This window comes from Parus major, chromosome Z, assembly GCF_001522545.3.
Source record: "Parus major isolate Abel chromosome Z, Parus_major1.1, whole genome shotgun sequence".
Lineage (NCBI taxonomy): Eukaryota > Metazoa > Chordata > Aves > Passeriformes > Paridae > Parus > Parus major.
Genome location: NC_031799.1, coordinates 61,020,364 through 61,048,018, shown reverse-complemented (window position 1 = coordinate 61,048,018; position 27,655 = coordinate 61,020,364). Strand labels below are relative to the sequence as shown.

General features: G+C 39.8%; 2 protein-coding genes across 3 annotated transcripts in view; one reads left to right on the top strand and one right to left on the bottom strand.

Annotated features, from left to right (window-relative positions):
- The first annotated feature begins 6,385 nt into the window (after nucleotides 1–6,385).
- On the top strand, nucleotides 6,386–15,971 carry LOC107215867. Its single transcript, XM_015652222.1, has 4 exons — nucleotides 6,386–6,429; nucleotides 6,658–6,880; nucleotides 14,193–14,786; nucleotides 14,931–15,971. The coding sequence occupies exons 1-4, from the start codon at nucleotides 6,386–6,388 to the stop codon at nucleotides 15,012–15,014; spliced, it is 945 nt and encodes a 314-aa protein (XP_015507708.1). The 3' UTR covers nucleotides 15,015–15,971.
- A 1,721-nt stretch (nucleotides 15,972–17,692) lies between these two features.
- The window catches only part of SLF1 (SMC5-SMC6 complex localization factor 1), a 33,339-nt gene continuing 23,376 nt past the window's right edge, over nucleotides 17,693–27,655 (bottom strand). For both annotated transcript variants that reach the window (XM_015652523.2, XM_015652525.3), the window contains 6 exons: nucleotides 26,142–26,287; nucleotides 24,111–24,277; nucleotides 23,506–23,609; nucleotides 21,399–21,491; nucleotides 20,837–21,019; nucleotides 17,693–18,506 (listed from right to left, as the gene is read on the bottom strand). In XM_015652523.2, the coding sequence (XP_015508009.1) occupies nucleotides 18,010–18,506; nucleotides 20,837–21,019; nucleotides 21,399–21,491; nucleotides 23,506–23,609; nucleotides 24,111–24,277; nucleotides 26,142–26,287 (1,190 nt within the window). In that variant the 3' untranslated portion in view covers nucleotides 17,693–18,009. The remainder of the gene's footprint in view (nucleotides 18,507–20,836; nucleotides 21,020–21,398; nucleotides 21,492–23,505; nucleotides 23,610–24,110; nucleotides 24,278–26,141; nucleotides 26,288–27,655) is intronic.

Below are 27,655 nucleotides of genomic sequence, written 5' to 3'. Positions count from 1 at the left end.
ACACACACAAAAGAATCTTTTTGTTGAAAATGGTGAACTTCTTTTAAATGCCTTGTCACTCAGAATTGACCTCACCCAAAATGTAACACACAAAGGCAAGGGTAAGAATGTGTATTGATTAAATAGGATTCTCCTGCCACAAGAAGACAATTTAAAATCACACTTTCAAATAGTTTGTGAGTGAGCCCATTTTCACCATTTGCAGTTTGTCTATGCTGCTTTGTGTAGGCGGCCTCTGCAAAGAGCCAATCCTGCCTTATACCATAAATATTCCAACATATCTTCCTTTTCCTTTTCCAGACTGATTCTGAAGTCCATTTCTACCCTATTGGATTTGGCAGGCTTTATTCCAAAAGCAATTTGCCCATTCATAAACAATAAAAAATGAATAAGGCATTTCACAATCATGAAATTGTTACTGTTCTCAGAAAATAAAATTTAACTTTATGTGGGTTCATAGAAAATCATTAGTTTAGTTGGAGTCCATATTTAGATTGCATGTCAGAGCACTTAGAAACCACTAAGGCTCATTAATCTGAGAGGATGCTGTTGTATTCCTGCTAATAACTCATAGTACAGAGCTTGCTTACTCTGTTTTTTACAGCTGTTCCTCTTTGTAGGAGCACCTAAGTATTTTTCATAACAGCAATAAACTTTTAACTGGAAGAACTGCTGTATTATAACTTAATATTTTAAATCCAAGTTTAATAACCCCCAAGATTTTTTTTCTATTGCAATTAAACTAACAGTGAAATAATGAGAAAGTAATTAAGCAGTCTGCATACACTCTATCAGCTAATTTGATCCCTGAGAGCATAGGCTTTACCAGCAAGAGGAAGAGCTGCCAGCAAATGCACTGCATGATGCTAAGGTATTTCATGTGAAGATAATCCAGGAGCATGAAGTGAACGAGATAAAGGAAAACTTACTCCTTTCATCATTGTTAGATTACACATGCATGTATACTACACAAAACATAATGAAAAGCTTTGCAGCTCTCTGCTCAGCAGCCAGTGATGCCAAAGTGCAGTTTGACTTGACTTGTGGTTTAACACAGATTGAGTGCTCTGTGGCAGAAACTCTTCAGTTGACACTGACCCACTTGCATCTGCACATCAACTCCCAGAGTCTGCTCAAGCTTCTACCACCTTCTCACTGAATGGTAACAGTAAAAGGTATTGGCTTTTTGTTGAGCTGGGTACTCAACAAAAAAATCTATTTTCCAGTGGTGTTTTTGCCACGTTATAGGACTAAACTTGCTGATTTGCAGTGTGGTGCACTGACAATTTCTCTTGCAAAAATTTAGATCTCAGAACCAGATTGCTGGGCACCTCTATCCTTGAGTTACATTCATAAAAGGAGTTTTTTTGCTGCCTCTTGAATAAATTGAAAAATTGAAAAATATTTTCCTTCCCCATAGGATTTCTAGCCCTGGGACACATAACAAGTTCAACAAGCAAGTGTACTTGTATCAGGAGGAGTCTGTTGTTTACAGCCATGAGATAATGGCTTGATCAGAAGAAATGGGTCTGGAGACTAAAGAAGCATTTCCCTACTGTGTTTGTATTCTTCAAGCTGAGTATTCCTGAAGACATCTGTTGGGAAAATGGAAGAGGAAATGGGGAAGAGCCTGGATTGCTTGATAAAAGATTTACTGAGAAACTGGTTAACTACCTACTATATCTTTAATTCTTGCAGGATTTTTTTTTTTAAAGGACTGGGATTTGTGTAAAAGACAAGTCTTTCTGCACTAGAAGTAAGTATCTTACTTGTTCACTTGTTCAGTGACTGCAATTTTCTGAGGCAGATTACAGTTTCTGGAAGACTGGACTGGAAAAGAGTTGGGGAAGAATTATAGTGGATTATAATGCTGAAAGCAGCAGTGTTTTCACTCCATGATGCAGATACATACTTTTCCCTGACATGCTTACAGAGACCTTACAGCTTTGAGCTTGCAGCTCAAAACCACAGTCACATTCACACAATTCTAACAGCGACCCCATTCCCCATCTCTTCCCAACTTCACACGTTGCTCATGCCATGCCATTGGAGTTGGCCCTGCACCTCTCAATGCAAAGGGCCTCTCCTTTCTTCCACTTTGGCCTGCAGTCTCTACGTGACCAAATTCTTCATTTCAGTGGTCACCACTGATACTAGGAATTAATTAGAAACTGTTTTCCAAGTCATCTTCTCCTGCTTCTCCCTATTTTTTCTTTTGATAGGCTGCTTTTCCTCATCCACATTATTTGACTAATTCACCTTTTTATAGATGTAACTCCTTGACAAGATGCTCACAAAGCTTGGGCTGCTGGTTTCATGTCAGCATTCCAGGTTTCCCTCACATACCTCCTACCCCTGAAGCTCAATGTTTGGTTTCTCAATGCTGTAATACCTGCCTTTTATCAGTTCTGCTTCTCTTGGGCCTGCAATGACTCCCATTTAGACCAATCTCCCCACAAATTCAGACTTTGTTGACTCCTCTTTCCCTGGTAGTGATATATTTTGAAGATGTTCTCCATGATAGTACAGAAAAGAATAGGAAATGAAGTCGAGGAAATGAAAATCTAAGTTTAAAGGAAAATAAATGTCTGGAAGTTATTATAACTGTTCCTGCAATTAGCATCCATCTTGCTGTTGCTTACTGGCTTTTGAAACATCTGAGCTTGCACTTTTGCTCTGCTCCAGTTAAAGGATTTGGACCTCCATGTGACTTGTATCAAGTGATAGTAGACATTTGATCTGGGGGGAAAACAACATAAATGCATGCCAAAGCAGAAAACCTGTAGTTCATGAAGTCTGTGTCTAAAAGTAGCAATTTTAGCAAGCATGGGTTGCTTGGGGTTGAAGAGGATTGTTTTAATGTATTCTCCATCATGGAAAATGGGCTTTCACTATGCAATTTACTGTTCTTTGTAAAATCCTCTGATTCATAATTAAATACCACACTATGATTTTTGCAGTTTGGGTTCCTTTTCTACAGGGTAATGTGTACTTTAAGCAGACATTTTCATAACAAAGACTGGCATTTGAAAAATAAATAATTTTTTTAATTAGGTGGCACTTTCCATCACTTGGTGTCAAAGCTGTCAAATGCCAGGAAGTTTAAAGCCAGGGTTTATGTTTACCTTTTTAAGTTGTGATAAAGCAAAGTTCTGATAAAGTTAAGGGAGAGTCAAAAGAGAATCAGAGGGGCACACTGCCTGCATGATGCAGGGAATTTGCACCTGCCAGTCAGTAGTAGGAAATTGGTCTCATGTATTATTGAGGATACAGAGAGTTGAGCACTGGAAGTGCAATGTCCCAGAGCTGCCAACACTCTGCATGGCCGACAGTAATTGAAACTATCATGGCTGTAACAGAGGAGGCACAAATGCAGTTTCTGTGAAGAGCTTTGTAAAGCATCTGCCCAGCTGCCTTGTCTCAAACAAGTGCATTAGTTCATGATTTTTGTGAGTGCTAATTTAAATGATCAGTATACAATATAAAAATGCATAATGGTGCAAGGGAAGAAGGGAGTTTCTTGGGCCTTCTCCATCTCAATCTGAATGTTAACCCTTCTTTCTAGTCTGAATCTAGTCTCCATAGTTGAGGACATGTGACATGCATCACTGCAATTAACTGAGAAACCCTGAGCTTTTAGAAACCCCAGTTCCCATTCTAAAACTTCAGCTCCTTTGCACAGAGTGTGTTTCCAGGGTTGATACTGGACAGTAGCCATTCCCCTTACAACACACATTCATGCAACAAGGCAAGACCACATTTCTCAAATTCTCCCCTCTCAATGATAAGGAATGTGTAAACTCTGATGTTATTTGTAAATAATATATTTTAAAACTAATTTCTTAGTCCAGATGTTCAGTGATGAAATGCAGCTGACAGCTTTTCTCCTAATTTCAGCCCTTTTCAGCCTGTTACCAAAGGCAGACATTTGGTCATGAAAGAACTACAGACATATCATATGTGTAGTCTTAGACTCTGCTATTATATGAAGAAATAAATTTTCAATCTTAACCCCTTACCAGGCAACTTAAGCCAGAGGACACGGATCAGCTGGACAAATATTTTTGTAAGGCCTGTGATATTAAAATGGTGGAATTATGATGGGTGAGCTATTTGATGGTTAAGGAATTGGCTGGATGACTGCACCCAAAGTGTTGCAGCCAACAAACAGCTCAATGTCAAAACAGAGAACAGTGGTAAGTGGTGTGCTTGAGGGTGTCCCAGTACCAATACTATTCAATATCATCAATGACAAAGTGGGATTGACCATACTCTCAACATATTTGCAGATGACATCAAATTGAATAGTGCAGTTGATTTGCTGAAGGATAGGAATGTGTATCAGGTTTTCAAAAATTGAGTGTCTTTTGACTGATGGATGAAGGATATGGCTTTAAAAACTTGTGTGGTTTATGTTCAGAGTAGAACTGAAAGCATCCTGACCCCCAAACCCACAGCTAAAACATTTTGAGGGGTCAGGAGGACAAGCAGGTGACATCAAAGCCTCCCACTCATCAAAGGAAACAGATGGGAAAGCCAATCTTATGTTGTAGCTTTTCTAAAATGAAGACCATGTTTCCATAAACTGACAAAACACCTTCAATTTCTCCTAAAGTATAGAAGTGTTTGGGGGTTGTAGGCGCACCTCAGAAAGAAGACTTACTTCGGTAGCTGATGCAATAGCTAAGAGGAGTGTTGGTAAAGCCCTGAACATTTGGCAGAAGTTGACCTCTGCCAGCAGGGGATGGAGGACGGAGCTTCAGCAAGGCTGCTGGAGGGGAGGTACAGACATGTAGAGCTGTGATTGTGACAACCACGGCTGTGATGATGTGAAGCTTCCCCTGCTGCAGCTCCTTAGTTTAAGTGTAGCGGCATGGCACTTGCCCTAGACAGGAAACCAGAGTTTTACTTTCTGTTTAGTATGGCTGGACTCAAACCCATGATGCATATTTCCTAAGATGATGCTCTAGTAGACATGAGGCTGGAAAGATGAAGGAACAGGGACAGTGGATCTAATCAATTAGTGTATCGATCCTCTTGCACCTGCAGCTCAGTGCAGAAGATCCAGGACTGACTGCTCAAGGGACAGCAGAGCCATAGAAGGGCTGCTGCCTTGAAGGCTTCTAGTGAGTAACAGAAAAATTTGGAAATATAACTAGCAAAACTGTATTCAATTTTCATTAAGATATTGCAGAAAAAATAGTATACATATGCTTCCCTGCAGGAGAAAACAAATGTCTTCTTCCCCTTTGAAGATACTCTTGCCCATAGAGATTTCTAGGGAAGGTAAGCATTCTGCTTTGTAGGGACCTCTCTTCCCCAGTGTCACTAGATGGAAGCCTAGAGGGGACCTGAAAGTTTATCTTTGGAATGGACACTTGCTAGCAACTCATTTGTCTTTTATTTACAGGCCTTCACTACACAATGCTGCACAAAATTTGTGCTTAAATTTATAAAAGGAAAATATTTGGAACAATAGCCTGATTGCCTCTTTGCAGTCTATTATGCAAAGCAAGTTCTTTTGCTCTTTCCACTTCGGCAGCCCACAATGTAGCCCTCTAGCAGATGCACAAAGTGTTGTTCATTGATGGCTTGCAGTCACTGTAGGCAAACAAGATAATACCAAAGGAACCCTTCATGTCTTAAACCTGGTACTTCTGGGGTACAATATGCAGCGGGATTATTTTTTTATTTGTGGAGAAACCAAACCAAACCTAAAAACACTCTGGTTCTGGGTAGGACAGTTTTTGCAGTAGCTGGAAGTTGGCATGGCCAACACATGGAGGTTATTCTATATCACTTACTGCCATTGCACCCTCTGAGAAAGGACCCTCTTCTGGGGAGAAGTGGTTACTCCAGTCAAGAAATTGTGGCAGAGGGAGTTGTCTGGTATTGTCTCTTGTTGGAGAGGTTTCTGTTCACCACAAACAACTACAGAACCTTGTTAAAGTGGCAGAATATTTGAAAGAAAAATGGTGTGGCAGTTCCAGAGAGGAGGAAGTTCTATAGTGTACCTGGACTCTGGTTATTCTTCATTGAACACTGCATGATACTAGACAGCAGCCTCAGAGGGGAGAGGAGGAAAGCAGAAAAACAGGCAGTGGGGCCACTCAGACTGACCTGAATGACAGGAACAACCCAGTGCCAGTAGAAGTGGCCCCAATAAAGAAAAAGAAATACAAAGCAAAATCAATTTCCTTAGTAAGGGAGAAGCTCACAATGTGAAGCTAGATGGTATGAGCTGCAAGCCTGATCAGGATGTGGGCATTGATAAGGGGATTGGGAAGAGGACAGAAGCTCTCAGCCTTTGGGGATGACTCCTGTCAAGTGTGTGCACTACTCTCTGAAGGATGATCTAGTAGTGCACCCAGGCAGGTGGGACACCATGGAGAAAGCACCCAGTACCTCAGAGAACTGGCTGTGCTGGAGGTAATCTCTAGGGATTGAAATAATGAGCAGTCCCCTGTAGATGCAGATGAGGTCCAGTGTGCACAATCCACGTGGCAGAAGTTTGCATGGAGCACATGATCATTGTACACCAACTCATTGGCACTGATGTCCATGAAAAAAGAGCTTCAGGTGATTACCTAGCTACGGCAATGTGATGATCACCTTTTTTCCTCCCTTTTTTCCACCCTGATTCTTGTCTGTGGAAAGGCTGTCCAAGACGGTGGACAGAGTTGAAAGGCTTCAGCAGATTAGAGTGGAAATTCCCCATGCCCCTCCAGTATGGAGCAGAGTCTCTGCTATTGGGAGCAAGGACCCCTCTGTTCAAGAGAGAGGGTACAAACCACAAGGTAACCTGTGTTTTTTGGTGTGTGAGCACAGAGAGGATGTGAGGAAGTGGGATGGAAAACCCACCTTTGCCCTGGCAGCACAGGTATGTGAATTGAGAAGAAGAAGAACCACCACAGGAAAGTCAAGGACAGATGCAGCTCCAGTTTCAAGTGAGAAAGTCCTCAAACAGAATAAAAGGGCTGTTGCTACTGCCAATCCTCTTGAAGTTCTCTATATTTCCAAGAAGTGAGCAATGAATACTATGACCATAATTAGAGGGGCCCTTCCTCCAGCCAGGTGGAGGAAAAGGACAATAGCATCTACTATATGTATCCAATGGCCTGGTGTGAGGTGCCCCTAACCAGGGAGGCCAAGATTTAGCTTCAGATAAGCATTGATAAAATGAGAGACATGGCTTTAAAGTCCTGCAAGAGTAAATTCCATCCCTCTGCCTCAGGGGCAGAGCCTGGGAAGAGTTGCCCTACCCCAGACCCTCGTGGGGTGGCAACCCAGGAGTTCTGATTGGGTTTGTGCCCCTGGGGTTTCTCCCTTGCTGTGTTCCTATTAGTCCCCAACCTTAAACTCCACCCTAGTTCTATCCCACAAAACCCATCACCCTGCCTCTACTGGGGGGCTCTTTGTCTCTGGATTTAAGCTTAGTTTGTTCCTGTGTTGAATAAATGGTTTATTAAGTTTAAGCACACAGAAGCCCGTCTCCTTGAGTCCCATGCCAGTCACCAGTAACTGTAGCCTCCCTGGACATGATCTTGCAGCAGTGGAATGCTACTAATGGTGGAGAATGTGGGTACCAAGAGAGCAGCAGGACCGGCTCCGTAAGTCCCCAGCTGATTGCTTGAGAGCTGGCGAGACCCCTGCCTAAGAAAGGAGGACTCGAGAGTACCTGGCAGGAGGGCAGGCAGAGAGTGCCTCAGGCATGGGGGAAAGAGCTTACGAGGGGGGCCAAGACCAGGTGATGGGATAAACATCACCCAACAAGATGTATTACGGATGGTTTTACCTTTTTTCATACATGAGAAGGACCTTTATAGACGATATTAACAGTATGGATGATTATGGATGGTATGGCTCTTCCTGTGGTCTGAATTTTAGCTTCTGTGAAGCCCCTCTTTTTTTGTGCATATCTCCCCATATCTTCCCCTCTCCTCTGTTCCTAAGGGCAGGACAAAGGGTGAAAAATGCCAAGATGGCTCGGGACTGTTACCAACTCCCCATCACCCCTGTGTCTCTCCTGAAGGCAGACAAGGGACAGAGAACATCCAGAGTGATGCAGGTCTGCTGCCACCTGCCCGCTGTCCCGTGTCCTTCTTCACCCCCTGTCTTTCCATATTCCCTGTTCCCTGTCCAGGAAAGTCCATCCTGGACCTCCCCCTTCCCAAGATGGCACTGGTCACACGGTCTGGGATCCCTTTTTCCCGCCTTACTCCTTTTCTGGCCCCTAACTTTCCCTTCCCCCCAGTAACTCCTTCTCCAGTTCCACCTCATTCTCCAGCTGGTCCACCTTGAGGGCTGTTCCTTTTCCATGGTGGGTAACAGCCCCTACAGAAAAGTCGAAACTGTAACCCAAACTGTAATAACCTGAGCTCCAAAAGCCAGCATTTCACCATCACCCTCTAAAATTGTGATGCCCATATCATCGGGACAGGAGCTGAGGCTGAATACTCTGGACTCTGCCCCTCTAAGAGGATATCAAAGAATTGCACCCTTCCTAAAAATAAAATCAAGAACTGAAAGAGATTGAACTAAAAAACCTTAATATTTTTATTAACTACCACCAATGCTTAATTTGCTCAGCTGCTGTGAAAGTTTTAAGTGTGGTTTTAGTTTTGTTTGTTTTGTGTTTGTTTGCTTAATGTATTTTGTTGTTGGGTGCAAGTGTTTTGGTGTCCCATGAAGCGAGGTGGGTGCTATGTGGGGGGGTTAGGTATTGTATAAGTTCTAGAAACATTCTAAGCTCCTAATCAAATTTTATTTAAAGAAGGGGCAGTTGTGAGGTGCCCCTAACCAGGGAGGCAAAGATTTAGTTTCAGATAAGCATTGATAAAATGAAAGACATGGCTTTAAAGTCCTGCAAGAGTAAATTCCATCTCTCTGCCTCAGGGGCAGAGCCTGGGAAGAGTTGCCCTACCCCAGACCCTCGTCGGGTGGCAGCCCAGGAGTTCTGATTGGGTTTGTGCCCCTGGGGTTTCTCCCTTGCTGTGTTCCTATTAGTCCCCAACCTTAAACTCCACCCTGGTTCTATCCCACAAAACCCATCACCCTGCCTCTGTTCAGGGCTCTGTGACTCTGGGTGTAACCCAAGTTTGTTCCTGTATTGAATAAATGGTTTCCTGATCTTAACCACACAGAAGCCCATCTTGTCTCCTTGAGTCCCAGCATCACAGCCTGGCATGTCAGTCCCACAGGACTGTCAAGGTTTAGTTGACACCAGCACACAATGTACTCTGATGCCATCAAGATATATAGGGGCAGAATCCATCTCTGTTTCTGGGGTGACAGGGGGATCCCAACACATGACTGTTGTGGAAGCTGAAGTGAACCTGACAGGGAATGAATGGCAAAAGCACCCCATTGTGACTGGCCCAGAGGCCCTGTGCACTCTTGGCAGAGATTACCTCAGGAGAGGGTATTTCAAGGACCCAAAAGTCATTGTTGGGCTTTTGGGATAGATGATGAGGAGGCAGAGGAAGTTAAAGAGCTTCACACCTTGCCTCTTCTCTCAGAGGACCCTTCTGCCATGGGACTGTTGAAGGTAGAATAAAAACATCACTACCACAGCAGTCACCATCGATAACAGCACGCCAGGCAGGACTCTGTGACCCCCATCCATGAGGTGATTCCTGAACTGGAGAGCCAGGGAGTGGTCAGCAAGACTCACTCACTCTTTAATGGCCAGGTGTGGCCAGTGTGTAAGTCCAGTGGAGAGTGGAGACTGACAACAGACTGTCATGGCCTGAAGGAAGTCACACCACCACTGAGCGCTGCTGTGCCGGACATGCTGGAACTTCAGTACAAACTGGAGTCCAAGGCAGCAGCGTGCTGCTACCATCAATATTAAAAAAGGTGTTTTTCTCCTTTCCTTCAGCAGCAGAATGCAGGTCACAGGGTTTTTTTTTTGTATTGCATTCAGTATACCTGGAACCACTACTTGCCTTGGACTGATCCAGACTGCTCTAGAAAAGCTGAGGCTCCAGAACACTTGCAATACATTAAGAATGTCACTGTGTGGGATAACACAGCAGAGACCGTTTTTGCGGAAGGAGAGAAGATAATAGAAATCCTTCTGAATAATTTTGCCATAAATCATAGCAAGGTCAACGGACAGGTCCAGGAAATTCAGTTTGTAGGAGTAAAATGGCAAGATAGAGATACCAGATTCCAATGTGGTCAAAAAAGTAACAGCTGTGTCCTCACCAATGACCAAGAAGGATACATAGGCTTTGCTAGGTGCTGTGGGTTTCTGGAAGATGCATATTCCAGAATACAGTCAGATTGTAAACCCTTTTTGTCATGTGACACAGAAAAATAATGATTTTAAGTTACAAGCTTTTAAACAAATCAAACAGGAGACTGTTGATGTAGCCCTGGGGCCAGTCAGGACAGCAAAGATGTGAAAAATGGCTCTACACTGCAGATTGGGAGAATGGTCCTTCCTAGAGTCTCTGAAGAATAACTGAGGAGACTAGAGGGTGAACCCTGGGGTTCTGGAGTTGGGGATACAAAGGATCTGAGGCCTACGAACCAACTAAGAAAAGAGATCCTGACTGCTTCTGAAGGACTTCAAGCTGCTTCAGAAGTGAAGGCCACCAAACCACAGCTCCTCCTGGCACCCTGACTGCCAGTGCTGAGCAGGATGTGCAAAGGAAAAGAACCTTCCACACATCATGCCACTGATGCCACATAGAGCAAGTGGATTGCACCAATCACACAGTGAGCTCAAACAGGAAACCCAAATCACACAGGAATCTTCAAAGTCATCATGAAATGGCCTGAAGATCAGAGTTTCAGTCTATCATCATCATAGGAGGAGAAGGTGACATATGTTGAGGTACCAGGAAAAGAAAATCAATATACTCTTTTTACTGATAGTTCCTGCCATGTTGTACGGCTACATGGAAAATAAAAAGTTACGTTATGTAGGTCTACATGCCAAGTCCCAGGAGCTATGGAGGGACAAGGTGCATCAAGTCAGGTTGCAGAGCTGAAAGCCATCCAGCTGGCTTTAGATATCACTGAATGAGAGAAGTGGGCAATGCTCTACCTCTGTACTGCCTGATGGGTGGTAGCAGATGTTCTGTGGGGATGCCTAGGCCAGGCTGCTGAACTGTGGTGAGGCATCACCACCCAAGTTGAGAAGCTGCCTGTAAAAGTATTTGGAGTAGATGTACAACACATACCCAGGAGTGGGGCTACTGAAAAGCATTCCAATAATGGACAGGTGGATTGGCTGCCAAGATTAAACTGTCTCAGGTGGATCTGAATGGCAGCATAACAGTGAATTATTGCTGGTGAGTGGGCCCATGATGGCTCAGGCCATCAGGGAAGAAATGTAACTACACAGATGGGCTCGTGGCTTAACTATGGGGTGGATTTAGTGATGGACAATATTCCCAGGTGATCCATAACTGTAACATGAACTGTGATTAAGCAGGGCTAGCAGGTACAGCCCCTGTGGTGTGGTGGATGATAGTCAAAATATAAATATGGGCAAGTCTGGCACATTAATTACCTGTCAAATTAATTACTCGCAGTCTTGCAAACCCACCAAGGCAGGCTCTGAGTGCTCACAGAGGTGTACAGAACTGCTGGATGGCTGGAGATGTACCCTGTGCCTCACACCACTGCCTGGAACACCATCTTGGGCCTTGAAAACCATAAAAGGCAAACTTCCCTGTGTCAGTACTCCTAACATCTGGTATAAACAGAATGTTCACTCTTTGTTTTATTTTCACTTCTGCTACATTCAAGATTATTGAATATTATGAACTATTTTTGGAGCAATATAATTGTGATCTCCAAATACTGTTTCACAGATGTCTGTGTAGACATTTTTACTGGATCTCAGCAGCTTTACTGTTTCATCTCTTCTACAGGGAATTCAGTGGCTGGTGGACAGTCTGCTGAGCTCATCCATTTTTTTTAAAAAAAGGCATATTTCATTTACTCATGCTTCATTTAGACACCTAACATATGCTATTATAACAGTATTTATTGATATCCTGACTTAAACCGGCTTCTTAGACTAATCAGAATTCTTTTTTCTTTTTCTTTTCCCCCTCAAGATTACAAGTTTGGTTAATAATTCAGGTGAACTTCCGTATCTTTGTCTGAATATGAGCACAGAGAGAAATATTTTCCAAAGTTATTTTTAGAGCTGTTTTCTTAAAAAAGCATCTAATTAATATGATGACAAATTTAGGAATTTCTAAGTATCTTTACATATAACAGCTGAATGATTGTAATTACTTTATCTGCATTTAACAGACTAAAGATTGAGTTATTTGACAGATTTTAAGCTCTATTCATGTGAGAAGAACACCTGATCTTGAAATGACCGCACAGTGAAGTCTGTTCTTTAAAAGTACTGAAAATAAGCTGGAGATGTATTCCTTTGAATTTACTGGGCACTCTTGACAACACAGGAGCATGATTGTGCTAACGCAGTGTGGGCCTGGGACAATGGGGCTGACTGCCATAGAATCATAGAATACTTTAGGTTGGAAGAGACCTCTAAGATCACCGAGTTGAACTCTTAACTCAGCACTGCCAAGCACACCACTCAACCATGTCAGTAAATCCACATCTACTCATCTTTTAAATCCCTCCAGGAGTGGTGACCTCACCACTGTCCTGGGTAGCCTCTATCAGGGCTTGACAGTCCCTTTGGTGAGGGGATTTTTTGTGATATCTTGTGATATTTTTTAGTTGCACCTAAACCTGGTGCAACTTGAGGCTGTTTCATCTTGTCCTATAACTTGTTACTTGTGTGAAAAACGAGGTTCACTTGCTTAACAGATTTTAAAACGTTTAATATAAACAAAAAGACAATTAGAAGACAAAGATAATAAAGCAAAGGGTTAAAACGCCTGTGTGTCTGTCTCTCTGCCAAGAGCACACCTAGCGTCTTTGGAACACTCCTTTTATCCCATTTTGCTGTAGGAGTTTAATGCATATTCAAACTTTTCCAAGAACTAGTTTGCGTAGCCACTCCCCAGGTCTGCCTTTTTAGTGCATGCGTCGTAGAAACTTGATTCCTTCTTATCACCCTTTTATTTGGGCTGGGGTTCCTTCCTCTGCAGGCAGTCAGTGCTGATAGCAGCCTGGACCCCATCATCTTGTCCACTGGGGGTTATCTTGCTTTGTACAGTCAGGACCTAGCCCTAACATTCAAAATTCTTCTTGACCTACACCTAAAACTTGCTAGCAGGAGAAAAAGAAAAAGATACAGCAAAATCATATAACATTCATCCTAATACTTGCGAAAAGCCAATATCACAATATGGATTTATAACACTTGGGAGAAGAGTCCAACTCCCACCTGGCTACAGCCTCCTCTCAGGCAGTTGCGGAGAATAATAAGGTCACGCCTGAGCCTCCTTTTCTCCGGGCCAAACAACCCCAGCTCCCTCAGCCACTTCTCATTTGACTTGTGCTCTAGATCTTTCCCTAGCCCCATTGTTCTTCTCTGGACATGCTCCAGCACCTAAACGTCTTTCTTGTCACGAGGGACCGAAAACAGAGCACAGTATTCAAAAGTTGATGAGGGGGATGAAGCATGGTTTGGTACCTTTTGCAGTACAGCAATTTAACTGCAGTCAGACTTGTAGATGGTGCAGGAAGAGCTTCAGGACTATTTAGTTAGATTGTTTAAAGGGAGCTCAGACTCTGAGATCTGAACCTCTTCTCTTGTTACAACAAATTTTAAATGGTTACTGAAGCTGCAGCAACATTCAAATTTCATATGCTAAACTTTTCTTCCATATAAAAATAAATCAACAGCAAAGCTTTTGAGGCCAGACTATGATATTCTGGCAGTACTTATTTATTTGCCAATGTGAGTGACCATTTTGAAATCAAGAAACCCTCTGCAAAACTTCTTACAAACAACTTTTGACATAATGTGCTTCCTATCTTGTTATGCACTAGTGTGAAACAAATAATATATAACAGAGTGAGAAGGACCAATCTGATTTTTATTTATGCCTCAAACATATGTTATAGGGGCTGCACATGTGATTGCAGACCCGTCCCGCGGAAGGCTGTCCCTGGCAGCCAAGGACAGGAGAGAACACCTCCATAACCGGGCAGTGAGTGACCCCCGTACTAGCCAATGGGGCAAGTGCCCGCCAAAAATGCCCGCCAAGTCAGGCTGTGGGAGGAGCCTTAGCATATTATAGTGCGCCACAACGGGAGCCATTTTGCCTTTGGGTGTCTTGGATGGACGAAGGACTCACTCGGAGGGCCAGTTTGGCTCTTGTCGCCCGCCTCCTGCCTCTTCCTCCCAGTGGTCCTGCTTTCCTGCCCGTACCTGCTTTGCCCTGCGTCGCCTTTTCCACCAGCCAGCTCACCACCGGGACAACCTCGTGCTCCGCTGCAGGCACCCCCGTCGTGTTTCCCGGGCACAGCCGACGCCGGCCTGCACCCAGCGGCCACGGTCGCTGCGCTGCCCGCCGCACTGGCCTGCCGTACCACTAAACTGCCGTGGCACTAGCCCGAACCGACCGGCCTGTCGCCATCACCTGCGCCCAGCCGCCGCCGCCTCTCCCTGCACTGAAGCGCGCCCGCAGCTGCGGCACCCCGACCCTGGGAGCCGGGAGCCGCTCCGGGGCTGCGGCCCTGGCCTTGACAGCCCGTTCTGCCTGCCGGCGGGGGAGCACGCGGCTGCTGCTGTTTGGAAACCGTGCCCAGAGCGCCGCGGGAGCAACGCAAACCCAAGGCGGTTCGCAGCACACCCTCCGCTCGCTGAGCTGACAGAGCACCGGGCTCCTGTGGTAACGCTGACCCTGTCTTTCTTTCTCCGTCTCTGTTTTTCCCTCCCTGGTCCTTTTCCTATCCCCCTTTTGTAGGAACACTTGCCCTTATTTTATCAGTAAACGGTTCTCAGATTGTTGCGTTTACGCTTTCTTCTCGTCCAGGAAATCTGTCAAAAAGGATCCTCCCCGACTGCCCCTTTTCTATCAGGACGGAACAGAGTATACAACGCTGAAATGAATGCTTAATGCAACTTTTTTTGGCAACTTTCAAATCTTGACCAACATCTTCGTGTGCCACAGAAATTCCTGACTGCGTATCCCAGTGTCCTCTACCCTTTGTTTTACTGCTGTCAACTTTGCTGATCTCTGTTATTCACTGACCGGGAAGCAGCATTGCAGCCTCATCATTTGGCGCATATATTTTCCAACTGTATGCTGAACGTGAAAAATAATTAAGAACAACTTAAAGGCCTGGGAAAAATAGGATTAAGGGTGGAGATATACTTTCATGCTTCTGAAGTGTGTCAGCACGTGAAACTTGGGCATTTAGAGAAAAACTTGATTTTGTTCTTCTAGCTAAGAAGAGAAAATACCCTACATACCAAGAGAGATTTTCAAAAGCCAACAACCGCTTATTAATTGAGCTCACTGTAGCAGGAAAATCTTCCTGTACTGAATCATCAGAATTTACCAGATACTTTAATAAATTGGATGAAGTATATAATTTTATGTTAAATATGACATGTACTTAAAATCTTTTAAAGGTATGAAGTTTGCAAACTTAAGTATATAACAGTTATAAAGTTGAACTATAATAACTGGGAAATAAGACGAAAAATTCCAGTTTATCATTCTTAAACTAAGAGAACTTAAGAATAGAATTATGTTATCATATAAGGACTGACGCTGTACGTGTACGATGTTGTCAGTTGGGGCTACTTCTGGAGGATTAATTCACATATTTGCTAACTTCTTGACTGTTTTGTTTCCCAATATTAATAATGTTCATTTAGCTTACATTATGTACATTATCTTGGAGGGAGGTACTTGAAATTACTTTAGATAGTGAAGTATGATTGTTTAAATGATTGATGAGCAGTTTTGTTCTTTCTAAGTTATATAAATAATAACAAATAATTGAGGGAATGTCTTGGCTAAATATGCAGAATCACTATCAGGCCAAAATAAATGAAATTAAAGCTTTTCCTGCTTTCATTCAGTCAACTCATATACTGTGTTAGAATTATGAATATTCTAAAGGATTTGCTTTTTGAGACCGCCCAGAATTTTTTGACAGTCCTGAGTCCCACTTATTAAAAATTCAGTTATGCATCAAATTACTGACTAAAAAGCAAATGTTAGTGTTGTAAACTGAAATACATGTTTTGCACTTTGTAGAAAGTACACACTTAACATTTCTTTCATTGTGTCCTACAAAAGGAAATACTGAAGTGTATTAGTCCATTTCATATATAACAAAAGTGTTTTTGGTGTTTCTTTCTTACTAGAGAAGGAAGTGCACAGACAGAAACATCCAATATGCGCTGACCTTTTAGTCTGTTAGAGCAGGTTGTTTTGCCTGCATGTATACCAATAATAATTGGTCATTAATAAGCATGGAACATTTGTAAGGAAGTTCTGGTTCCAAAGTCAGCTTGGTTTGAGCATCTTCTGTGGATTGCTGTAAGATCATATATCTCAGCTGCAGAAAGGCCAAATGGAAATTTTAATGGGCTGCATGCCAGATGCATCAATTAAAACTTAGTCCCTCTAGTCAGGCAAGATCAGTTAGAGCAGCAGCTCTTACTCCATGCCCTTAATTTTAGTGGTTTGCTTTCTTTTTTAATATTATAAATGTCTATTACAGAAGAACTGGAATTCGGAATGCTGCTTTTTCGTACCTACCTTTTGAAGGCCTAAGTTTTTTAGTCATTTATTACTGAATCTATTAGAAAAAAAATAAAATCAGGTATCCTCTGTCCTTTAAAGCAGCTCTTACTTCACTTGGAAAGGAAGGAGATAAACTTCTGTTTGAGTGTCTCTCCTCCAGATCCTAGTGTGGAGTTATTTAGATCTCTTCAAAGACACAGGGCAAGAATTATAGTGGTTTAACTCTTCTACAACCCCAGATCGATAAGCACAATTGGGAAATTACCTTCAATACCTTTCAAAGAACAGCATGGGAATTTCTACTTTTCTTAATTAATTTAAAAGTCTATCTGATAATGTGTAGCATAAAATCCTAAATTGTTAAGAGCATTAATTCAGATGATTTATCATGTGTAGTTTTTGCACGTACTCACAAAATAGAGAACCAAAGTTTCGTATTAAGTGGGGCATAAGTTTTAAGGATAGCCATACTTAGTGTCAGAATATGATGCCCAGTATATACTTAAACTCTTGTCCTATCCATTGTAAATTCCTCTGCCAACATAACTAGATTTGTGCCACTGCTTCCACCTTCGTCTTCCTTTGAGGTAGTCCCAGGAGTATTTGCACATCACTACATGCCAGAGTAATGGGTTTATCAAATCACTGCAAGCCAACATGAGTTGGAGCCGAGCCAAGGACAGCCTTAAGTTTTGCTGAGAAAATTCAGTTTTTCAAAGCATCATTGACTTGGGAAGCAGCAAGTGCTACCCACTGTATTTTTGCAGGTCACCCAAGTGTCCAAGCCAGTTTCCTTCACTTGGTCACTGCACAAATAAATAAGACTACAAGCAGCATAGTGCTGATGAGGAACAACATTTTCCACACGTCTTTGTGTGACCATTTCTATCAAACAAAAACATGGGAAATGTTATATTGATTATGTAAATACATAGTGCCTTCTCTTTTGAATTTTGCAACTTGCACTTAATTTACATAATACAATTTAATTTTTATAAGACAAGGATAAATAAGATGAAAATGAATAGAAGGAATTTACTTTTCCATGTGTTTTTATTTCATGTTATATTTACAACATCTGCTTTATTAAGGGATATCAAAATACGTAGACACAAGTCTTTATTAAGAAACGAAACAACTGCTTAATTTAGGTTTAAGGTCACTACCTAAGAAAAACCAAAGAGAAATAGGGCATGAGGCACGTAAAAAAAAATACTTCCAAGACAGAAAATACAAAGTTTAACTGAATGTAAATGATACAGCACTTGCCTGAGATCACACACATCCCAATCTGTCAGGCAAATAGAAGGTAGTAACATTCAAGATTCAGCCAATGCAGCTTATTTGGAATTTAAGCACTAGAAAGATTTAGGCACTGACATGCTTCTACCATAGTTTCCAGAACTGCTAACAAAGCCTTTGCCTGTTCACTAGGGAAGAATAACATGTTTTCAGATATTTCCTGATGAAATTGCGGTAGTTTTTCAAAAGTTTCTAGTTCTTTAAAATATGTATCCACCAGCCAATCTCCAGAAAATGCATTTTTCATCTTAAAGCTATCACAAACCATTTCTGGAAGTACATCTGAACAAGCTAGTGCTCTCAGAGTAACAGTCAGGGGTGTAGACAAATTATAAACAGAACAAAAATTCATCAGCATCTTAGTAAAGGAAATCAAACACAGTTCTTTCTTCTGATTGCAAAAATCTTGTTCTCTGGATTCATAGAAGTCTTCAATGCTCTCTCCTGGATAAACAAGATTGAAAAGTTCTTCCTTTACTGTGACTGACTCGACATAATCCAGGGGCAGTTTCTCATGGGAGTTCCTCTGCTCTAGAAGGACTGGCCCTTCAGGGAAAACAAACATTATTAACAACAAACATTATTAACAACATTTTGTGATGAACTGGCAGCTGAACAAGATTTTGAGTTGCTTGTTGGCAGAAGCCAGGTGTCTTAAGTTCTTTTTTTTTGATGACTAACACTTGCAACACAAGATAGAACATGGAAGAGAGATCCTTTGTGACAATTTCTTTACAATATTGTCTTAACTTGCATAGAGTGTACAAAAATGCAATTTTATTACTTTCTGTAAAATTCTGTTAAGTACTTGTAGACCAGGTTATTTGCTGACACTGACTTGAAATTAAAGACATGCTACTATGATGGTCTTTATTTTACTTTTCTGGGTGGTGTGGCCAATTTTGCCTTATGCTGTGCAGCAAGGTAAACTACTGGGGTAGGAATCAAAGTCTTCCCCAACAACTGAGTTTCAAAATTTGATCTTAACAGATTTCTAAAACACAAAGCATAATTACTCAAATAAAGTTGAAGAACGAATAAAATAAATCTGAACAAATAAATGCTTTTGGTATTTCCTATTTATTAGTACAAGGGACCTGTTAATATTCAAACAGCTTAGACATCTCTTGGGAAGCTTAAAAAAACAGCCTTCATTTTTTCTTACTGATGCAGCCTAAGATACTACAAGTGCATTTCAAATATGAGCACACCAGGAATCTTCTTACATAAATTTGTATTACTATGCTAAAGTAATGCTGCCATATTAACATGAATGCTTCTTCCGAAGTAGATTTTATTGACAAAACGTAAATTCCCACATTGCATATCCATAAAGGGTATTTTAACTTTGCTCTGATTAAGGCTGTATTATTATTGCTGATTATTTAGTATCATTAACTTTAGCAAGCTAAAGGCTTTTAGAGACAGAAAGTAGGTATGTTTTTAGAGATGTGTTCTAAATTGTTGAGCTAAGTAAATTCACACTGAAGAGGTAACATGCTTTCCACCATGGGCTTGTCAGTTACTTGACAGGCCATAACTCAAGAGTGTGACAAAGGCAGAGATAAAGATACATGCAGCCTTACTCTTCCCAGAAAACCTTGATGAATGCAAGAGCAAGTATAGCTCTTCCCCAGTGATAACAAGATGGTGCAGTACCTATTCTTCACAACAGCCTAGGAAAAATGCACATCTGTCAGTGCAATACCATTTCCAGTTGAGAAGCTGGGCCTACTAAAATACTGGCTATTGCATCACTGCAATTGATAGAACTGAGCCCAGGTATTGGCTTGGCATGTTAGATGTCAAGGTGACATGGTTCAGCAGAGATATAAAACACCTGGGAGCCACAGAACTGAGACTCTGTAAACAGAGGTAGAACTGCAGAAGGAATTTATTGATTATGATCTGGTGCTTGCACAACAGACACAGCCACAGCCTTTAGGGGGCAGGAGAAGACTGTAAATACAGAGGGTTATATGCCAAGAATGTATTAATTTTTTTTTCTTCTACCTTAAGTAATAGGCTGTCTAAAGACACTCTTCTTCCTCATGACTAAACAGAGAATGATTTTTACTTAAAAAATCTGGACTTGGCATATAAAGCACAGTTTACACTAAATGCTCATTTTAGTAAATTAACTGAAACAAGGAAGAGTTGCTATCCAAAACCATTCTTTGTTGATATTTTCAGGGATTTTTTAAAGACACTAAATTAAATACATTGAATACATCAAGATAGAAATACTCTCTTTGAAAAAAAAGTACTGTTTAAAACATTGTGTGCTTGCCTAAGGGGCAAAGTACTTTGCTTAGAAACTAAGGTGTCTCTCACACTATTATCCCTAAACAGCAGTTACCATGATTACAATATCGATTACTTTCTTTAACCAATTACCAATCTAATTGTGTTCTTCTGAGACACACTTCAGAGTCACATCAATTTTCACAAATGCTGAAAAATTTATGCTGAAATACATGAATATATAGAGATTTAACTGATCTGTTTCTGTGTTGTGGTAAAAATAGATCAAAACAGTAGAAAATACTTAGCCTTGATAGGTGAATAGGTAATCTTTACTTTCATTAGTGAGAATATAGTTGCAATGCATATGGTGTAAAATGCAGGATAAAAACATTACCATATTGGAAAAACGTGTGGAAATCCTTGTTTAATTTCATGTTCAGCTGATCAAGATAAGTGTGAAAACAGTATTCTTTTTACTGTAAACAAACCATCTTGGCTTAAAAATGTTCTACAATATTTCATAATAACTTAGTATTTTAGGAAACTATTAAGAAAAACACTGAGAACTTCATATGGAATTCAGATCAGTGGATAATTCCCCTAAACCAGTTTAGCATAAATGCACTCACCCCCATACTGAAGTAGCAGCTTGCCAATTTCTACATGTCCATTTGACAGTGCATCATGCAAAGGAGTCACCCCGTCCACTTGACTGAGCAGGTCTACCTCTGGACAACGCTGCAGAATTTCACGGACACACACTGTGCTACCATGGTTACAGGCTTCATGCAAAGGCGTCCAGCCAGCATAGTCTGAATTATAAATCAAGGGAAGTTTTAAAACAGCAGAAGTAGTACTGAAATGTTAATAATGTCATTCATTAGACAGGAAAACACTTTACTTTTTTAGTATTCATTACAGCTAGAATGGCAACTTGTGACTTGAAAAAAAGAAGTTCTATTGAAAAACATCTGGAATAAAACTAGTATTTTTAAAAATCAGTAGAAAATGTGATGTTAAAATACACTTCAGTTATAAATTCATCTTATCTTAATGTTTGCTGTAAAGTCCTCGTTTTGTTATGTAACAAAGAGTTTTAGATTGTATAAATACAAACTTGTTACCAAGCAGATTTATGCATTCTTTATGCATCCTAATTTCTTAGTTCTGTAGAGAAAATTGTTAACTTACCTTTAACATTAATGTCTATTCCCGGCAAAGAAAGAAGCTGAATCAATCTCTCCACTTTGTTATTTCTGCAAGCTTTATGCAGGGCTGTCTCTCCTACCATGAAAAATTAATAGATTACACCAGACTCGGCAAGATAGCAACTAAAGAAAATAATCAAAGGGCCTGGAACTAGGAGACCTGGTTATGTACCAGAAAACTCAATAATGAGTAAGATTTTCCTTTATCCTGTTTAAATATCTTTTAAGAAAAAAAACCCCACGGAGCTTCTGTTCCACCAGAGATCCAGCAATGAAATTGTACCGCAAATGGCTTAACACAGGAATTATCTCCCCTCTAGTTCAAGGTTTAAAGCTTCAATCACACTATAAAAGCACCAAGTGATCACAAAACACCAAAAAATACTGAGTTTTGAAGCAATAAAACTTTAGAGTGCAGTTGCCCTCCCTTAAATTTATTCATGAACCTACATTAAAATGTATGGTTCTTTTTACACAGCGTTTATAGCCTAATTCAAATGAATGTTTCTGGCTACACACTCAAGTATAAATCAAAACTTCAAATCTGTTAGCAGATTTGCTGTTTCTCTATAGACTGTCTGACTTGGCTACCATAGAGAAGGAGGGGAGTAAGAGGGAAATAACAGTAGTAGTAGTAGTAGTAGTAATAATAATAATAATAATAGTAATAATAATAATAGTAGTAGTAATAATGATAATAGTAACAACAACAAAAATAATAACAATAGTGACAATAGTAATAGCAATACATCAGTAGTAGTCCGTGGGGAAAAAAAATCCCAAACCTTAGTACCATGTACAGCTGAAATAAATGTGAAAAATTAAAGAGCAAACAACTGAGAGCTGCTGCTCATATATGTAAAGACACCACTAGCTTCTGCGTAATAAAAACTTCAGACACATTCTAAATGCTGTTTTCTTTTCAATAATTGATTAGGTTTGAACAAGAGCCAGAGGAAAATCTGGATACCAGGTGAAAGATGATGAAACATCTCAGAAATTCAAGATATCTTAGGCTAGATCTCTTTTGTAATAAGATTTATATGGAACATTTTGTTTTATTAATACCTTACTATGTAAGTCTGTCAGCTCCGTACCCATTCTTTTAACAGAAGACACTAATAATTTTAGCAGGGGAGAATAGAAAAAAAAAAGCATTGGTTTGTTTGATTGCCCACCCTCCCCAGTCCTTCAGCTCACTTTTCTTTGTAGAAATAGGGCATAATAATTCACACCAATTTTACTTGCAAAAGCAATAAAAACAAAGGGAAACAATTTTTAAAATATATGGTCTGACTCTTGCTGAAGTTATTTTAAACCTTTAAAGGGTATGAGGTCTACTTTTGTCCTTCAGTGTTTGTGTTACAATTCTGTTTTTAATTATTTGAACAATTCCAGCCTGCTTTTGCCAGATTTTTCTGAGCCTCCTCCTGGGTGTCATATTAATAGAGTTGCAGGTAAATTTCTGATGATGAAGATGAGAAAGTAGTTCCAGCAAGTAATTCTGTACTAAAGCAAGCCTCATGCAAAGTACAATTTATTAAACTTGTGTAATAAATAGGAATTGAATGAATTACTGCAGTGCTGTTTTATTCCTTAGGTACGTGAGTTCCAGTATAATAAAAAGCCAAGTGCCTTTCATAGTCTGGGCTGAATGCCTGGAGGAAAACAGTCCATATGCTTAAAACAGCTATGTAACATAGCATACTCCTCAGTCTTTGTTCACAAAATGTCTAGGACTCAGAGAGATGAAAACTGAATTATACTTGCAAATCAGAAGACGTTGATCCTACCAAGCACAGGTTGAGGTGGATCAGCAAAGGCAGGCAAGACTGGAATGAGCTCACACAAACTCTACACTATTTAATGTATGGGAGGAGGAGGGTAGTGAAGAATGCAACTTTATTTTACAATATATACAAATTCCTCCATTTAAGTAGACATTGGAAAAGAGAAACGTGGACCATAAGAAAATAATTCTTGGCATAAGCCATTATATTAGCCAAGCATTCATCAGGACAAGTTTTTAAACACAAAACTATCAATTCTAGCCACTTTAAATTTCTTGAAACATAAATTAGATAGAATACCTTTAATATTTCTCTTATGGACCTCTTCAGCCAAAATACAATTGTCTTTGGTGTGTGCAGACTGAACTTCTGTTTTTGCTCTAAGCTTATTAAAAATTAGGTCACTGAAAAGGGAGCAAAGGGGACACATTTAAAAATCACTATTTCATATTTTAATTTAATGTATATGTACTTAATGATTTTAAATTCTGTACATACAGAATATTTAGATTTATCCATTTCAGCATCATTTCTAAAATGTCTTAATTACATGATTTTGATGCCATTTAATTATAACTATATTTAAAACAGAAATCAAATAGGATTTCCTACTTGAAAACTTTCTTTAAAGGTAATTCTATGAACAGTGAACTTCTGCATATACCAAATAAATTTAATACTAGACAAATATAACTCCATCAGTTTGCATATACACTGAAATTGACGATCAAAGAGAAAAGGGGAAACCCCAGCCCAGAGGTGTTACAGGCTTACAATGGAGCTTTCTGTCAGTTGAAGTAATTTATAGACAACAAAACAGGTCACATAAAGTTCAAGAAATGTGTCAGGTCAGAAGCTGTCCCCCAAAGCAGAATAAAACTGGTGATGTTATAGGTATTACTTACGGTAGATCAGGCAGCACTTTGACTTGGCTCTGCTTATCGCCATTTAGCATCTGTAATGTCCTTTGAGACTCAGGGCATGGCTGTTGCCCTATTTTCTTTTTCTTTGCTTTGTGCATCTTTGTCTCACACATCCCTATCTCTCGCAAAGCAGGTGAATAGGAACAGACCTGTTGCAAAAGTAACATTTTATAAATGAAGACATTTTCTTTTGTTGCACTTGCTGCAAAGCAGTCATCCATGGCCCATAGCTTGCTGTATCTAAGTTTTTTAAAATCTGATCCCTGAATGATTGTAGATCTAGATTGTTTCAATTTGTCTTTTGCATTCCTCTTTGATGTTTTTGTAATTCATTCTTTACGCTAGCCTCAGTGAGTGGCTTGTGTGTGAGACAGAAGATGGGAAATTCTCTTAGGTTTCTGGCAGCTGAGAAAATCTGGATCTCTTTAGCTGGATATTAGACTTGAGTACAGTTAATTGACTTTCATGTATTAAAACAAAGTATTTACAGACTTCCTGCTCTCAAACCAGGGAGCAATTTGGTTAAAGGCATACTCTCTCCACTCCTTCATCTCTTCTGAGATGAGGGGTTGGATTAAATATTTGAGCATCGCAAGGCAGTAAGCCCGTTATGTCTTAAGTTATGTCTTAAGTGCTCTCTCTTGAGGACAGCCTTGACTTGTTTCCAGTAAAACAGAGCTTCAAACCCACTTATACTGCTCATTTTAAAAAGTTTCTGCTGTTTGGGAAAAGCATAGGAAAAAAGGCCAGTGAGGGGGATTCATCAAATACACAACAATTATATTTGAAGAAAGGTATTAAGGAAGGCTTTGAGTATTTAGCAGTTCACTGTAGATCTTGCAAACAGGAGGTGAGGGACACCTTGCACCTTCCCTGCACATTTACCACCAGGGAGTTGTTGAACACCGAGAAAAGCCTAGCTGATAAGATGCTGTATGAGAAGAACTGGCAAAACTGGACAACAGCTAATTTTTACTGTATGGAATGAGAAAGGAGATTCAGTCATACTAAGAAAAACTACACAAAACACATAGACTTGTTTCAAGCACTATAAAACTGTATCAGTAGTTACAGAGAGTGATCAATAGTCATGGCCATACTAGAAGTAGCAATTCTGCTCTATATGTGGCAATAGACATCAAATATTAGCTATGCAGTTGATTTATGTTAAGAATTCTGACAGTCTTTTGTTCAACCTCTGTTTAAATGTGCTGTATTAACAATGACCACAACAGATTCCTGTAAAGTTATCAACACTTATGTGTGGAAAATATAATATATACAAAGGTATAAATTTGGTTGTTTTGTGATTTTACCTAGAGAATACAGCTATGGATTCCATACTCTGTTTAGTCATTAAGATTACTGAAATGAGAATCTAAATTAGGGCATGACATTACTGTGTGATAGCCCTGATTTGCCTGCATCCTGCCAGCAGTCACGGCTTTGAGAATTTCTTTTGCAGCTTTTACCGTATTTCTCCTTACCAGCTATCACAGACTGCGATTTGAAGGCAGGCAAAGATAAGTAGGGGAATATTTCTAAGAGGAGAAATTCACAGAAGTATACTGTGGTTCAAAATCATAAAATCTTCTATGTAACAAATGCCTGGACCTATCTCTTCAAAAACCCTGAAGGAAAAGGTAGCCAAGAAAAATCACACTATATTTGGCATTCTTTATTGGAGAATTTATTATTATTTAATAGCATTTATCAATCATTACAGCAGGGATTATTTTTAAAAGCTTCCGCTGTTGTTGCATTTTTTTCACTTTCATGATAACTGCATGTAAAAAGATACCAGGTCTGACAGAATCTCTGGCAGGAAAAGTCTTACTATTGTTCTGGACCCAGATCTCAGGCAAAGAGAACTCTAAATGCAGTGGAACACTTGGAAAGACAATGCAGGCAACGAGCATGATCTTGGATCACAAAGAAAATACATATTTTAAGACTTTTAGAAATCAAATTACTTGTAAAATACTGAAGTGTGATAAGAAAGGAGTTACTTACTATTTTCTGAAGAGAAAGAGGTTCTGTAGAAACATCAATATTCCTCTGTAAACACATTTGTTTGAAAATTGCTTCTGCAACAAATAGTTGAAGCCAGTCGGAAGGTATGGCATAAAGAAACATTTTTAATTGACACACAGAAAAATCTGGATAAAAGCAATTGGAAAAAATAGAGTAAGCCTAAAAATGAAAATACAGAAATCTACATACCTAGTTATCTAGAAGATAGCTCTTTCAAGATTTTTGCTCCTATTGCAAATTCAAAAGACAGAAGTAATTCCGTGAGAATTACTAAAATTACTAGAATTCTTCTCATTTAAATAGATTTTAACCATCATCTGGTAAGATGATCAGATACTGAGAGAATGTTAAACACATTTTAGATGACAAAGCATCACTTTTTCTGAAACTTTTAAAAATGCTCTTAATACAGTATTATAGAAGTTACACCTTTTTTTAAGAATTAAATTATTTATTTGTGAAATTCTGCAAGCGATCACCTGTTAAATCTCTAAGTGACACGAATTCAGGTAAGAGTTACAAAATGTGAACAAGAAATCTGCAATTAATGCAGGGTGACCTGCAAGTTCTGTGTTAAAAGGCACCATAAGCAAATCACAACCCCATTCAGATATACCAAATAGCTTATACTGTTCAAAAAAACCACCCCACAAAAGTGGCAGATGAACTTACATACCCATACATGTACCAATACATATCAGGCATATGTCTGACCTACCTCTGTTCTGGCAAAGAAGACTCTTTTGTTTCTTACAGTGGTAAGAATTTGTATTTTGATTATAAGATATCAAAATAACAACTAAAATGGTTGGAAAGCAACATCTGCAATGAGGAAGGAAATCTTTACTGTACTAAGTGAATCTTCTGTTCTACTAAGAAGCGCTCATAAATGAACTATCTGTAGATTCAATCATAAAAGAAACCCAAGTTTGAGAATACAGATGTTTGCTACTGTAAGTATAACTGAATTTAGAAAAACTTGCAACAATTTTGCTTTAAGTACTGCAGATGTACCAAGTGGCACAGGTCAAAAATCTGTATATACAGACTGAATCATGTTTGTGTTTTCTGTTTTTGTATATAGGAAAGTAAGAAAGCCTTACAGAAATATATAGCCAAGATTGTCTCTATTATATAACATCTACAAAATCCACTGGAGAGGTACCTACTAAAAGCTCCATTGATTTAAACACCATAAATTTCAAACTGATTTGGCCTTCTAAGTCAGCCTAAAAAAGTCCTCATCATTTGCTCTGTGTAAGACTGGAGTGGAACAAATTGTCCAGAGATTTAAGATTTTAGTTTAATTTAATTTAATTTAGTTTAATTTCTTTTCTTGGTGGTTCTTCTTGAGTGCTCAGGTAGAAGGCAGATACACTTCAAATGAAGCTTACATATACATGTTACCAGAGAAAACTATGATTGGAAAAGGAGTTGGGGAAGCTTTGGTGGGAATTAATTTTGAAAATTAAATTAAAATAGTTCAATACTTT

Excerpts from the sequence above, each read along its gene's own strand:
- LOC107215867 (XM_015652222.1), top strand. The coding sequence starts at position 6,386 with ATGGAGAAAGCACCCAGTACCTCAGAGAACTGGCTGTGCTGGAG. Across the intron at positions 6,881-14,192 it reads CCTTTGCCCTGGCAGCACAG|TGCGCCACAACGGGAGCCAT; the intron begins GTATGTGAATTG and ends AGCATATTATAG. Across the intron at positions 14,787-14,930 it reads CAGAGCACCGGGCTCCTGTG|GAAATCTGTCAAAAAGGATC; the intron begins GTAACGCTGACC and ends CTTCTCGTCCAG.